Source organism: Hippoglossus stenolepis, chromosome 10 (genome assembly GCF_022539355.2).
Source record: "Hippoglossus stenolepis isolate QCI-W04-F060 chromosome 10, HSTE1.2, whole genome shotgun sequence".
NCBI lineage: Eukaryota > Metazoa > Chordata > Actinopteri > Pleuronectiformes > Pleuronectidae > Hippoglossus > Hippoglossus stenolepis.
The window spans coordinates 16453278-16466623 of NC_061492.1; the positions used below are offsets into that span (position 1 = coordinate 16453278).

A 13346-nucleotide genomic window follows, 5' to 3' on the forward strand; every position below is an offset into this window, starting at 1 on the left:
CATCTGCATAATGAATGAACATGAGACACTTTACCTGCTTTCTACTATGGCAGAAAATGCAGTTTCCATGTATGGCCTGCATGCTGTGTATGATGCACACTATTTTAAATCCCTAACGTGCGCGTCAAAGTCTCATCAAAGCAGCTGCACGATACTGAAGAACAACTGGCCGACCACGGCCGTCTAAAATAAGAACTTTTTGTATTATTGAGTAGGGTACAAATACAGCAGCAACTTCCTTTTGCGAGGGGTGGGCTGCGATAACACCATTGAGCTTCTAAATATGAAGCATTGCAATGAATATAGTCCCCCTATTTTTAGCAGCTCTGTGATTATGATGTCTAATGATGTGAGCGCTGGCAGACAGCACTTTGTCACTCACAGTGTGTGCTGCTGAGTGCTGTGTATTTGGATGCGGCTGCGGTGCTGAGACAGGCATCCTATACAACTTCTTTGTTTGTCGCTCAATCTATTGGAGCAGAGACATGAATGCTTGCAATTGCATTGAATTTCAAACAACACAATGTGTCAGCGTACAAAACAGTGATGATAAGGGTTTTGCACCACTAGCAGTTAACCATTCCTCTCTTTGCAAATATCCCCAACAATAAAGGAGCAATAATCATCCATTTACATGACTGCAACTGTCACTACTTGAACAATCAGAGGGCATATGCTGCTCAATTACTTATTCTTCACTGTAATGCATACAGTAACACAGGTCTTGGGAGTTGTTTTTTTTAATTCTTACAAATACCACAACTCCTCCAATGCCTTCTTTTGTTGAGCTTCAAGGAGCTTCACTCATTCAGGATTGCCCAGCACTGAGGTCAGGCTCTGTAAAGTCAGATAAGCCCCATCCACCTACATAGACTACAGTCGGGGCATGATAACATAAAGTATTACATGACAGTGCACATCAGGAGGAGTCCCGGGGAAATCTACACTGACATTACATCCTTTTGGAGGAGTTCACCTTGTGCTAAGAGGCTTTTTTTTCTGCCTGAGATGCTCCTCATCCGAGCCTCTTCCTCTGGGATAAATAAAATTGCACCTATGGTATCCAGCAGTGAGGAAACCAACCACTCATTTTGCTGCTTATCATAGTTTAAATCATTATTAATTGACCATTTTGAAAATGCAAAAGTCTGTTTGCAATGCAGAACTAGGAAAATCCTGCAGCCACATTGCTTCAACACACCCATTTTATCCACTCCTGCATGCACCTTCCCATTTCCAGTTCGGTGGTGAAATGCACTGTTGGAATCTTTGCTCATGTCACATTTTAGTAGTTGAATTTGCACTTAAGGATTAATAAAAGAGAGAGGGGGGAGTTACCTTCTTCAGGGCTGACATGCTAAGGTGGATCCTCCTCCTGCAAAAAAAGCCCGTTCACATGCTGGGGTCCCAAGCCAAGTTTGGAGGGTGCGCAAATCCTAACTCTGACCGGTGCTGATGCTGAGCCATGAGGTGCCTGCTTAATATTCTCATCTCATCTCGCTTCCAGCCGCTGGCTCCGTGTGCGCACGCCCCTTAACACACTGTCGTTGCAGGATCCAAACGCAGGGGGAGCTGTAGCCTGATGCATCACACATTTTAAATTGGCCTTGAAATAAATTGGCCTTGATCACTGTGACAGGAAGTAACGATCACTCAACTGACTTCAGATCATGATGGAGGAACTGTCGGGGTTTAATTCGGCCTGCACTTATTATATCAGAAGTGAATTAGTCGGAAGAGATTTAAAATTATCATTCCTTTAGTCCTTCTGAGCAATGGTCAATCAATGTCAACATTACACGTTATATCCTACATACTACATTAAATAGCACTGATCTGAATGCCGAATTGAAGAATGGATTTGACTGATCCAGAAAATATACAAAACAATGATATTAAAGCCAACTAATTTTCAAAATAACCAAGTCCAAATTACTTTGCCATTAATTCGAATGGAATTTGGCCCAGCCTTGAGGTTCTCCCCCTCACTTCCAGCCCTGTGTTGTATGTGAGTAGTCGTTGGTGCAGAGCTGGACAAGTCCGAGCATTACTGCAGTTTAGTTTGTGTAGTTAAAGTGAATTTAACAAGTTATTTCTTAACACGAGTCGCACAGCTCTGACTTCCTGTGCGCGTGTGGGATGTCGCGTCCTCTCCGGCACGTACCGAGCTCATTTTGAAAGTTAGCATGCTGGTTAGCCTGCTAGCATGCTACCTGTAGCTGCCTAGCCACCCGCACCACTCGCGTTTGCTTCGTCTTCGCTTCCTGTCAGCGACATGACACATAGGAAAGAAGGTGAGCATCGCCAGTGTCAACTACAACCTCAGGGAAATTAAAAACCTCACGTTGTAGCGTAGGGGTTTGCTGCCAGCTTGCTAACGTAGCTAACCGGCGGCTAAGTCTCGCGTTAAGTGGTAATAGTTGTAAACAAACGCACGTGTTCCACTGTCAAACTACGACTGCCTTAACATTTCTGCCTCCCCGTGTTCCTGTGTCCATACCAAGTCACTGCGATGTTGATTAAGAAGGTTACGTTGAACCACAAGCTCTAGTTTAGTTTAGCTGGTTTAGATTTAGCTCTTTTACAGTAAGTTCCGGTCAAACTTGCTGGTTTCTGAAAGCTTATACGTGGTTTGAAAAGTTTGCAGAAATCTTCCAATTCAGATGAATGATTGGGTGTTTGGTGAGTCGGTGGTAAAGTGCAGTGTTTTACTCTTAGTGTATCTGTCAAAATACTGAAGAAAACTAGTGTTATTGCATCGTTTGTAGAATAAACACAATTTGATTCTGTGGATATGGATGATGTGCAAAGATTGTTTTTAGCTGTTTATGTATGAAATTTATAAATTAGCTTATTGTATTTTGAAAGTCTGGGGGAGGAGAGAATATATCTCTTTATCAAGTCAATTTATAGATATGTGATCCCGTTGAACCTTTGTGTGTTTGTGTTATGTTTCATGTGTATTATACCAGAAGATGATGTATGGGTTTGGGAATTAGGGGTGTCTCATAATAAGAAGTGATGGCCCTAATGTACTGGCATGACACAGAAATAAAAAACATGTATGTACATAATCCATAAAACAGCAGCTCTCTCACTTGTTGGTAGAAGTTGTTGCTTCTTTGACTTCATCCTTTGTTCTACTCATATCAGGGTTTATAACCTGTGCAGATTAAACTCACTGCACACCTTGCATTGTTAAACTGTCAGATTTGAGCATGAAGGTAAAGATTCTAATTCATACAAGAGGTCAGGTACTTTGCAATGCCAATGATAATGTTATGTCTGTTTTTTGTGTCTGTTTCTGTCTTACTTAGTATTTCGGTCAAAAGTCCTGCAGAGGCTTTTTCCTGTAGCTCCCAAATTGGAGAAGGAACCCAGCCCACCACGGATTGTAGACGCTCTAGCTAAGAAAACCTTTGTGACAAGAAAGACAACTCAAGAGGACACTGCTGCAGGTAAGATCAGAAACTTGCAACATACAAAAGTTTAGAAAAACATTCTTTTTTTTTTACTTTTCCCAAAAGACACATTCACATACCAGGACATCATACATATAGAATTATCCTATACCTGTCAGCTGTTAACATCAGCTTTTAACAGCTGTCTTTATGTGTCTCAGGTGATGCAGGGCAGACGCCGAGTGCAGCCAATCCCCAGGCTCGGGTGTACACTGTCCTTCCTCCTCCTGCAGACTACAAGACACATCCAGAGAAATCGGTCACACTCTCTCAACCAGAAAGTATGAACAGTGCCAAGGACCCAGCTGGTAAGACGACCATAATCCTACATTTATGGACTTGTGCCATGCACCATAAAGCTGGGAGAGATGTAAATGGGATTTCTCCAGGTTGGCTCTCCGTACTGAAGTCACTCGTTCTGATTATCCTGCCACTCTAGTTAGCGGAAACCGACAGTGATAATCAATTGTGTTCCCGAACTGCGGAGAATTTGAACACAGTGCAGATGGCGTTTGAGCTCGGGTGATTTCTTCTTTTTTTTTCCACTTTGAAAGCTCTATTAAATGTGTTGTTTGCGCGATATATCCCAGCAAATAGATACTTAGCCCTCTGTGGTGCCATCTTTAAGGCTGAATTGAGAGCTGGTGTTCAAGCCAAGATGAAATATTCTTGACCTGTGATGTGCAGAGTTGGCTCGCAATTCGATACGGTGAGCGAGTCTCGCGCTTGGCAGTTGATATGCATCATTTAAAGACTGTTTATCTTTGTGAACCAGTGAAATTCTCTGGCTGTAATAAAAGCCCTGGCTCATTACACGTTTCTCTGTACTTATCATCGTCTTCCTTGACGCAGTCCTTCATCCACCTGACAGGCCTCTGCTTTACCTCAGTGAAATAAAAGAGATTTGTTGGCTCAGATACTCCAGCGTCCAGAATAAATTATGAGGTGAAGTTTGAGTAATTGTGCTCGGCAGCTGAACAGTGCTTAATTTAACACCTTTTTGATTTAGTGGGCAGGGAGCCTTGATGGATGGTGCGATCCAGAGTCCAGTTTAAGGTTATATTGAGTTGGGCTGTATAAAGGTTTCCTGACAATAAAGCCATTAATATAATATCACAGAAACAGTCCAACACTAACTTGTTGATGCGATGTAGTAATGGTGAAGGTGTTAAGCGTGAATACAAATCTAAAGCATTGATTTGCCAGATGTATTTTCATGCTGTTTTTACAGTGAAGTCTTTGCTCAAAACATTTTATAGTAAGCTATGGAAATAAAACTAATGTAAAAGCTCCATCTTTATGTGCAGTTGTGGGCTCATGCTGATTCAAGGAATATTTCTAGAAATAAATCTCTGATCCACTACTTTTTTCAGACGATTCTGTGTCATTGTACCTGCTTGATGTTCCAGTCTGAACAGGGAAAAGCACATCTTGTTTATTCAAAGAGAGAAGGAATATTTACTGCCTGTTTTTAAGCATTTTTCAAATTTTTTCGTCTCATTCATTCACTGACAACTTTGTTAGGAACGCCATAATAATGCTGGGTAGTTCCTCCCTCTGCTCTCAGATCTTTGTGGCATCAATTTTACAAGGTGTCGAAAACTTTCCTCTGAGCCTCCATTTTGTCATAATAATATCACATCATTTCTGCAGATGCGTCAGCTGCACATTCATGCTGCAAAGGTCATCTTCTGCCACATTCTAAAAGTTTTAAGGCTTCAGATATGGGAACTGTGGTCATGGTCACCGAAGAACAGCAAACGTTGTGGTCATGAAACCATTTCAGCCACTTGAAGATAGTAAATTGGGACCATATAGGGATGCAGATTGTGGCATTCATGGTGTGATTGGTATGCAAGTGTGGCAAGAAAACATTCCCCACACCATTACACCACCACCACCTTGGATTCATGCTGCTGATGCCAAATTCGGACTCTAGCATCTACTCAACACAAATCCAGATTCTGTTGGTTGTGTTTTTCCAGTCTTTAGCTGTCCTGTGTTGGTGAGTCTGTGTCCTCTGCAGCATCACACTTGGCTGACAAGAGTGGAGCCTGACGTGTTTTGTAGCTCATTCACCTCAAGGTTCAACACGATTGTTCTGAGATGCTCTTGTGTGTACAACAGTTGTAAATACAGTGGTGGTTTTCTGAGTTACAGTAGTCTTTCTGTCAGCTCCAATCAATCTGGCCATTCTGTTCCGACAGCTCTGATCAACAAGGTGCTTCCATCTACTGTCAAGAACAGTTTTTTATTTTTATCGTTCTTAATTAAAAGTCTGTTGTGCATAAAAATCCCAGGAGATCTGCAGTTTCAGAAATGCTCAAACAGGATATGGTCCCATTTGATCCTCATTTTGATATTTTAACAATAACTGAAGCTCCTTTCCTGTGTCCGTGCTACTTTGCATCGCACGGCTGCCACGTGGTTGGATGATTGGATACTAGATGAATAAGCAGGCGTGAAGTTGTTTCGAATAAAGTTCATGATTAGTGTTTATTATACGGAGACTGTGAATTCAGTTTTCTCTCTGTTTCTATTCTGAGTAACTTATCGATGTTAGACACTGTTTAACTTTTAATCTTCCACTAAAGAACCAAATCATTGAAATCCATCAAATTCTCCATATTTGTTCATGCTCTGTTCAGGATCTGTTTCTGAGCAGATGGTAGCAGGACTGAACCACGAGAGGAACAAAATGACAGCGAGTTCTCTTTCAGATTTAGCTAAATTTACACTCAGAGAGACACCTCTTGCTGTACAGGACGTTTAATCTTGTCATCACTCCAAACCTCGTTAGACTGAGCTGAAACTCCTTTTTTCAACCTTGTTTTTCTTGTGGTTATGCACTGCCACTTCTTCAGCTGCATTATGTCCAAGTTGCTAACCAGTGAGATGCTGCTGCTCACTGTAGTGAATGGCTGAGTGGTTAAGAATTCGATGGGGTGCTGCTTTCTCTGACCCCACAATGACTCAAGAGTTGTTAAGGAGAAGGGAGGTGTGACGAGGCAGAGAGGGAGCTGCTCGTCTAACAAGAGCCCTGTTTCTGCATGGACTCACATCCCAGTTAAATTCATTCCTGGTTAAGTCTAAAGAAATAGGCCTATGCAGTGATAAAAGTTCTAACATTACTGCAGTAGCAGCAGTGATGATTTCCATGGGGTAAGTGGAATGTGGTAATTTTGTGTGTACATTTATGCACTATACAAAGATGTTACATAATCTTAGCAATCTCCTTGATTTTTCAACAGATTTAGATCTGGATTCAAAATAAAAGGAATTTTGCAAAGCAGCATGGGAAATGTAGATTCAGTAAATTATCATTACATTAAAAAAATCAATAAAAAGACATTGACTACAGGATTCTGTCAACTGTTCTGTCAAGAGGCACCAAGTAACATCATATTTACAGTTTTCTGATTTTACTGTACTTTTATTTACTGCCAGTTGACTTGTTCCATGTTAAGTCAAGATTAAGCAGATATCTTCTTAATCCATATTAGAATAGTGTTGATAATAATAATGAGTTGAACAAAACACCAGTGAAAAAGACAAAGCATCTATTTGATGGCATCAGCTGTTGCATTGATTAACTGGATGGAACCTGCTGTCCCTGAACGCCCTTATGGCCAAGATAAATCACTTCCTTATATGTTAATCTAAGAATCTGCCATTTTTCCTGATCTGATTCCGGACCCTCAAGAGTAGAGTTGCATGTGAAGAGTGTACTGAATTCTAACCAAGAGCTTTGGATCTTGTTGCCCACAGAAGAGAGCGTCCATGAGAGCAATGAGGAACAAGACCAGGATACGGAGCAAGAAGAACACAAAAGAAAAAGGAAAAGGAAGAAAAGGAAACCAGCTCCTCATCAAGACTCTGGGCAAGATGGTGCAGCTCCAGGCCAGAGGCAAACTGTGGCTGCGGTTGAGGGAGGAGAGCACATCAGCAGGAACAAGAAGCGGAAGCTGAAGAAGAAACGGCACAAAGAGAAGCTGCTCTCCATGGGTGTGACGCCCCGAGCTGCTGCCCTGGAGTTTACGTACCAAAAAGATGGGGGAAAGGAGGAGGAAGAGGAGGATAGTGATATTGAGAGGAGAGCTGCTGAGGTGTCAGACTTCCTCAGGACAACACTGGAAATCTATTTGTCAGATCGTAAGTACTGAGCAGAGGCTGTTTCACCTATGTTACCTCTGAACTAAATCTTCTAGTCACTGTTAAAGCCAGAGCTGAAACATTCCTCATTGACTGTTAATATTTAGAAAGTTAACACCCTGCGGTTAAAACTTTTAAAACTTTCAACACCCTGCCGTTAAAACTTTTAAAACTTTCAACACCCTGCCGTTAAAACCTTTAAAACTTTCACCCACTTTGGAAGTTATAATGAACAAAGCTGGTGCAATGCAAAGATGTAATCCAGGAACGCTTAATTAAATGCTGCTGAAAGCACATTAATCAAAACCAGTGACCAGAATGTTTTGCACCTTTGCCACAGCACATCTGTGGTTATTTGGAAAATACGTGAGAGTGCATGGATTAACAGAAAAGAAGTTAAAACATAGCATCAAAATCCAATCAGAATTGCAGTGAGATTCGGCCGGTGATCATCAACAACTGTTTTGATTGATCTATTCAAATTCATTTTAAAGCAACACTATGTAGCTTTTACTGAGCAGCAGCGCCCTCTGCAGCCACACGTGGTCATTCATTCTGTGGGGCACAATGTTGTTTTTGTGAAGAAATAAAACAAAGCCCTGTGTGTTGACTCTGGATTTTACCCATGCTCCCCAGCTTCCTAAACCAGAAGAGCTGCCACTTTAACAAATACACCAAACTCTGTTTAGAATTCTTCATATTTTTAAAGTTTCCTCACTAAATATTGGAGATAAAGATTTTGATTTGACCTATAAGTCATTTTATCTGATCTACAGTTCAGCATTACTCTTAGACTTTAGGAGTCTGATTCTGGCAATTTCAGCAGCGATTCTCTGTCAGTTTTAAACTTCTCACAAGAGTTTGTACTCACTAAAGCTACATAGAACAAGAACAGATGCTCAGGGTGAGGAGTGAAAATGAAAGCAGCACTATTCTGCCTTAGTCAGTGAACCATCAAACACATTTTTAAGCTGCTGTTTTAAGGTAGAGAAATGTGGTGTTGCTTTGAAATAGTTCTTGTTTATGAGTTGGTTAACCCCTCATCCTCCTCTGTGCTCCTACAGGCAAATTGCATGTAGACAACAAGAGTCTTCTCCTGTCCGGCACAGTGGACAACCTTCTGAGCCACATGTCCAGCGGATGTGAGCCAAACTCTGTCCTGAAGCAGCTCTATAGCCTCAAGACTTCTGTTCAACACAAAGAGACGGCAAAACTGGAAAAGGCGCTGCAGGAGCTACACAACACCTCGAGTATGACCGCAGGTCAGTGCTGGTATCAGGGAAAACATCAAAAATGTAAATTGTATTTTTTCCAAGAAGAGCAAGAGATAAGAGAAACTGTGATACGGCTGCTAATGGGAGCTTTGCTTGTATAAGATGCTGCTTCATGTTTGTTCCAAGCATTTATCCGCATGCGTCTGCACTGGCCTGCTCTTGCCAGGATCTGCCCGAGGCACCTCACTGACCTGTCTCTGCAGGTTAATACTTGCCTCTGTCTGTCAGCGCCTGCCTCTCATTCTCACAGTGACGCGTATTGTTCACATGAGTATACCTGCCCTTACTTGCCTTCATCTGCATTGACCTGTACGCACCTGCCCTTGATTTGCAACACTTAAACCAGTTTAGTTCATAATATTACATCTCACACTCGTGGTGACCTCCGCCATGAATTAACTAACGTGTTTGAACTTGTTCACTTTGCCAAAACATCTCCGGTGTCCCCTGGGTGTGTGTGTTTGTGTCTGTGTCTGCCCATGTGCTCATTTGCGTGCTTGGCTAGCTGACTGTATAATAGGATCAGTAGGGACTTTGCTGCTGTCATGCGCAGACACCGTGTGTGTGTGTGTGCATGTGCGTGCGTGTGCATGTGCAAGGAGACTCACTGTCGGTCACACAGTGTTACTAGTCTCTTCCTGTCCCTGTGGCCAAGATGACGCCATGTAAACCAAAGAGTTGTGCGTATCCTCTCCATGTATCTAATTCTCAGCTGAAAGCCTTTCCAAACCCCCACCCACCTCATACTGTATGAGTCATGCTTCAAGTCACTGTTTTAAAATGCATCTCTGCAGGCAGATTGTATCAGGGCGACAAAATGCAAACTGTCAAAACTTGTCAAAGAATTCATTGTGAATGAATGAATCTTTGTGGTTCGCGAAGGTTAAGTTCCTGATATATTTGAGGTGGAGTAATATTCGATAACTTTGGTGAGCATCCACTTTGTTAAATCAGCATTTTAATTAATCCCACATCCTCCTCCATGCAGGAGCCTTTCCTGCGGGTTTTGAAAAGTCCTTCAAGTGAGTTCATCGCTCTATCTACCCTTGCAGTGGCAATCAATCGACTGCAGGAGCACTTCTGAAGCACATTTCCTTTAAATAGATTTCACTGCACCCCGGAGATCCTATCATGAACAACACCGGCTTTTACAGCGTCCTTTTTATGTTCTGCTCAGATTACATTTAATTCAGATTTTCTGTCTTTGGCTGGAGACCGAGGTGTCAGTTTGAATGTCTGCACGCTGAGAGGTGATTTTGATTTCTTTAGCTCAAAGTGCAACAGCAAATGAAGTCTCTGACGGTTCCCGTGGTATCGTTGTTGTCAGGAGTCTTGAGCTGTGACTGAAATGTGTCTCTCTGTGTCTCTGTGTTTTAGAAGAATACGCTGCCGTCGCTTCACTGTTCCAATACTGGATCACAGATATCCTTCCCATGCGGGGCGGCAAGACGACGGGACTATCTACCACGCACCCATGAGACTGTCAGTCACACTGAAACAGAGACGCCACTGAAGGATTAGGATACTTCTATCGCTACATCTTGAAACTTTCTTCTCATTTCGTGCGTTGCAAAATGTCAAGCTTAAGACGCTGTATAAAATATTTTTTACAATAAAACATTTCTGCTTGTTTTTCCTTTGTGTAATCCGCTATCATGCCTGATATTGTAAAAGAACATGAGGCCAGTTAATCCTGAGCTTTGAGATTCCTCCCAGAGTCATAAAAACTTTATTGATCCCCGCAGGGAAATTGCTTTGTTAGCTCGTCCGCCCACCACGAGAGAGCCTGAAGTTGTTGTCATCAGCCGAGCTGTTTCTGTCTTCTCTGGGTTTGTAAGAGTTGCTCTTCTTGTAGTTTAAGTTCATCAAACATTTATTTGGTATTTACATCAGACTCGAACCCTCTAATTGCCGGAGGAGTAAATGTCAGCTCCGACGAAGGTGCAGTGTTGTTCGCAGATGTTATGACATTTAAACCCAGCCAGTTAACCTAATAGCCCCTCAATTATCTCCAGTTCACACCCCACAGATCGATATCTGACCTTGTTGCTGTTCCATGTGCCTCTTCACATTTGTTGTTCTACCGACAGTATATCGGCTCTAGATTAATTACCTCAGTGAAGCAACAGTGATGATGGTAATGGTCACTCAGCAGACAGTCGTTACAAGGCTGAATGAGTAAGAACAATAACTTGTCCTGTTGCTTTATTCCCCCGTTGCTGTTATCTAACTCTACGCTCGATATAGCAGCGCAGTATGTTGTTGCTGGACCTTGGGATCCAGTACCACCCATGGAGTCTGTAGCTTAACCTTCGGCATCGCTATCCCCGTCTACAGCTCAGGTAATCTATTCTAATACGTTCAACCATCCCTCAATGCCAGGGGCTGGGTTCAGGAAGAGGCCGGAGAATTATCTCGGCTGGACGGTGGCATTGTGACGACCTGTATGGGAGCTGAAGGCCACGTACCAGGTTCAGAGGAGCTGTTGTCTTTCAAGACCTGGGATGCACCAGGCAGATTACAGCGAACACAGAAACACCCAGGCTCAAAGAGTGCGTGGGAAGGGCTATAGTGGTGAACAACTGGCATGATCGCAGCCGTCTGTGGCCTCCATTCATGGGTGGACGCACCAGGTGCTGTGTCTGATGGAAGTTCATGGGCTCATTCTGCCAACATTAGCCAGAGGAGACCATCTGGGTACCGACCACATTACCTCTCACGCTTATGTAGCTTAATATAAAGTCCATGGATTGTTATTTTCATTGTCTCTGTCCTAGCCATGCTAGGCTGGCTCCCTGGGCAGCAGTATCACTTTGATTTGAAATATCTCAATAATCATTAAACCGATTGCCATGAAATTTGGTACGAAAATCGACGATGACCAGAGCATGAATTCAGACGGCTACCGTGTAATCCTTTGACGTTTACTTTATTGTTACTTGTAGCTGAAATTTTTCACACATCTAGTGAAATACCTGAAGTTCTACCGGATGGATTAGCACAACATTTAAAACGTTCCTGGTTCCCAGACAGGGCTTTAAAACCACAGGGTCACCACAAAGTTCACATCTTAGGTTTTAGGGAAATGTCTCAATAACTATTGTATACTATGTGTAAGATTGCCATTACATTTGGTACAGATATGCATGGCTTCACAAGAATGGATTCTAATAACCTTGGTTATCATTTAAAGCAGCTACAGTGTGTGATATTTATAAAGTCATTGTATCGAATGACATGTGATAGACAATGTGACAATGTTAAAGGGGAGAATGAATGAATCCGCAGTTCCACTATGTTGGGTTGACGGATCGTTTCCGTTGCTGGAAGTTTGACTTATATAGTGCCACCCAGAGGTCAACATTTGAAACTGTCTGATCTTTGTTTTATAACCAAATATCTGTCAAATTACCTATATTCCCATCTACCTCAGCTTTGCTGTTTGTTGACTCTTAATTAACAAATGTAAATCAATAAATATACCTGCTAGATGTTAATGGAATCACATTAGCCTGTTGTATATTTTCTGACGTCATTAGTGATCTGAGTAATTTTATCTCACTCTAAAATAGCACTCTAAAATTAGTATGGTTTTGTTTGACAAACCCACTCAGCATTACAAGTTTCAGTGGCATCATGTTGACTTTGCAGCATTATTGCCAGGGTTCGAGATTATCCATGGATGCATGAGTCAGGAGGCAGAGTGAGGTCCTGTTACCGGAGATGTTAAGAAAGTCGTTGTTGGCTGTTCTCACCAGAGAAAATGGAAAGAAAGAAAGAAACGTTACCAGCTACCTGATAATAAGACCTCGCTCTGAGCTCAGGACCCTGAGGCCAGGCAGGACATTAAAGCTCAGAGAAATGTGCTGACATGGCAAGAGAAGCCATTCTCTACATCGACTGGAAAGGATCCAAATCGATGTGCAGTATGTGGCGGATTCGCCGAATGTAGAAGGCTGTTCGAGGAGCTGCTGAAGTCAGAAACTGTTTGAGGCTAATGTGCTGAATCTACCTCGTAATCAACTTCTTGTTCATCATATTCCACTTTGCTGTGGTGTCTAACTTTCTCAAACAAGATGGAAATAGGCATCAAAGGCGGAAATGTTTGGAGCAGAAACCAAAATGTATTAAGAGAGCGCATACCTCCCCCTAAGACCCAAAAGTCCCTTTAAAGTCAATCAAGCTGCACCGAATTGCCCACACTCATCAAGATCTCTGTCTTACTTATAAACAAATTCAAAAACTCATAAAACACCTTAGCTTGTAATGTTAAAGAAAGTTGGGGGAAAAAATCCTTGAAACACCACCTAAATCATATCAGCTCCGAAGGTAAAGACTGTGGACAGTGTAATCTGCTTTCTAAGTATGTACAAAAAATATTTATTATCATAATACTAAAAGTAATATATCAATGAAAATCATTTGTAGTCATCACTTTATGTATAAATCATCACAATGT

The 13346-nt window shown here is 42.1% G+C and overlaps 1 protein-coding gene across 2 annotated transcripts; it reads left to right on the forward strand.

Annotated features, from left to right (window-relative positions):
* The first annotated feature begins 1970 nt into the window (after positions 1-1970).
* On the forward strand, positions 1971-10523 carry LOC118116909 (glutamate-rich protein 1). 2 transcript variants are annotated; one of them, XM_035168887.1, is made up of 6 exons: positions 1971-2294; positions 3318-3458; positions 3623-3769; positions 7230-7613; positions 8678-8875; positions 10265-10523. In XM_035168887.1, the coding sequence occupies exons 1-6, from the start codon at positions 2276-2278 to the stop codon at positions 10363-10365; spliced, it is 990 nt and encodes a 329-aa protein (XP_035024778.1). In that variant the 5' UTR covers positions 1971-2275; the 3' UTR covers positions 10366-10523. The 2 variants fall into 2 exon arrangements, with proteins under 2 accessions (XP_035024778.1, XP_035024779.1); XM_035168888.1 differs by lacking the exon at positions 1971-2294 and adding an exon at positions 2467-2682.
* Positions 10524-13346: the final 2823 nt, after the last annotated feature.

Bases quoted from the DNA above. Each gene is read 5' to 3' on its own strand.
- LOC118116909 (XM_035168887.1), top strand. The intron at 7,614-8,677 runs GTAAGTACTGAG...GTGCTCCTACAG, and splicing joins GGAAATCTATTTGTCAGATC to GCAAATTGCATGTAGACAAC. The intron at 8,876-10,264 runs GTCAGTGCTGGT...TCTGTGTTTTAG, and splicing joins CACCTCGAGTATGACCGCAG to AAGAATACGCTGCCGTCGCT.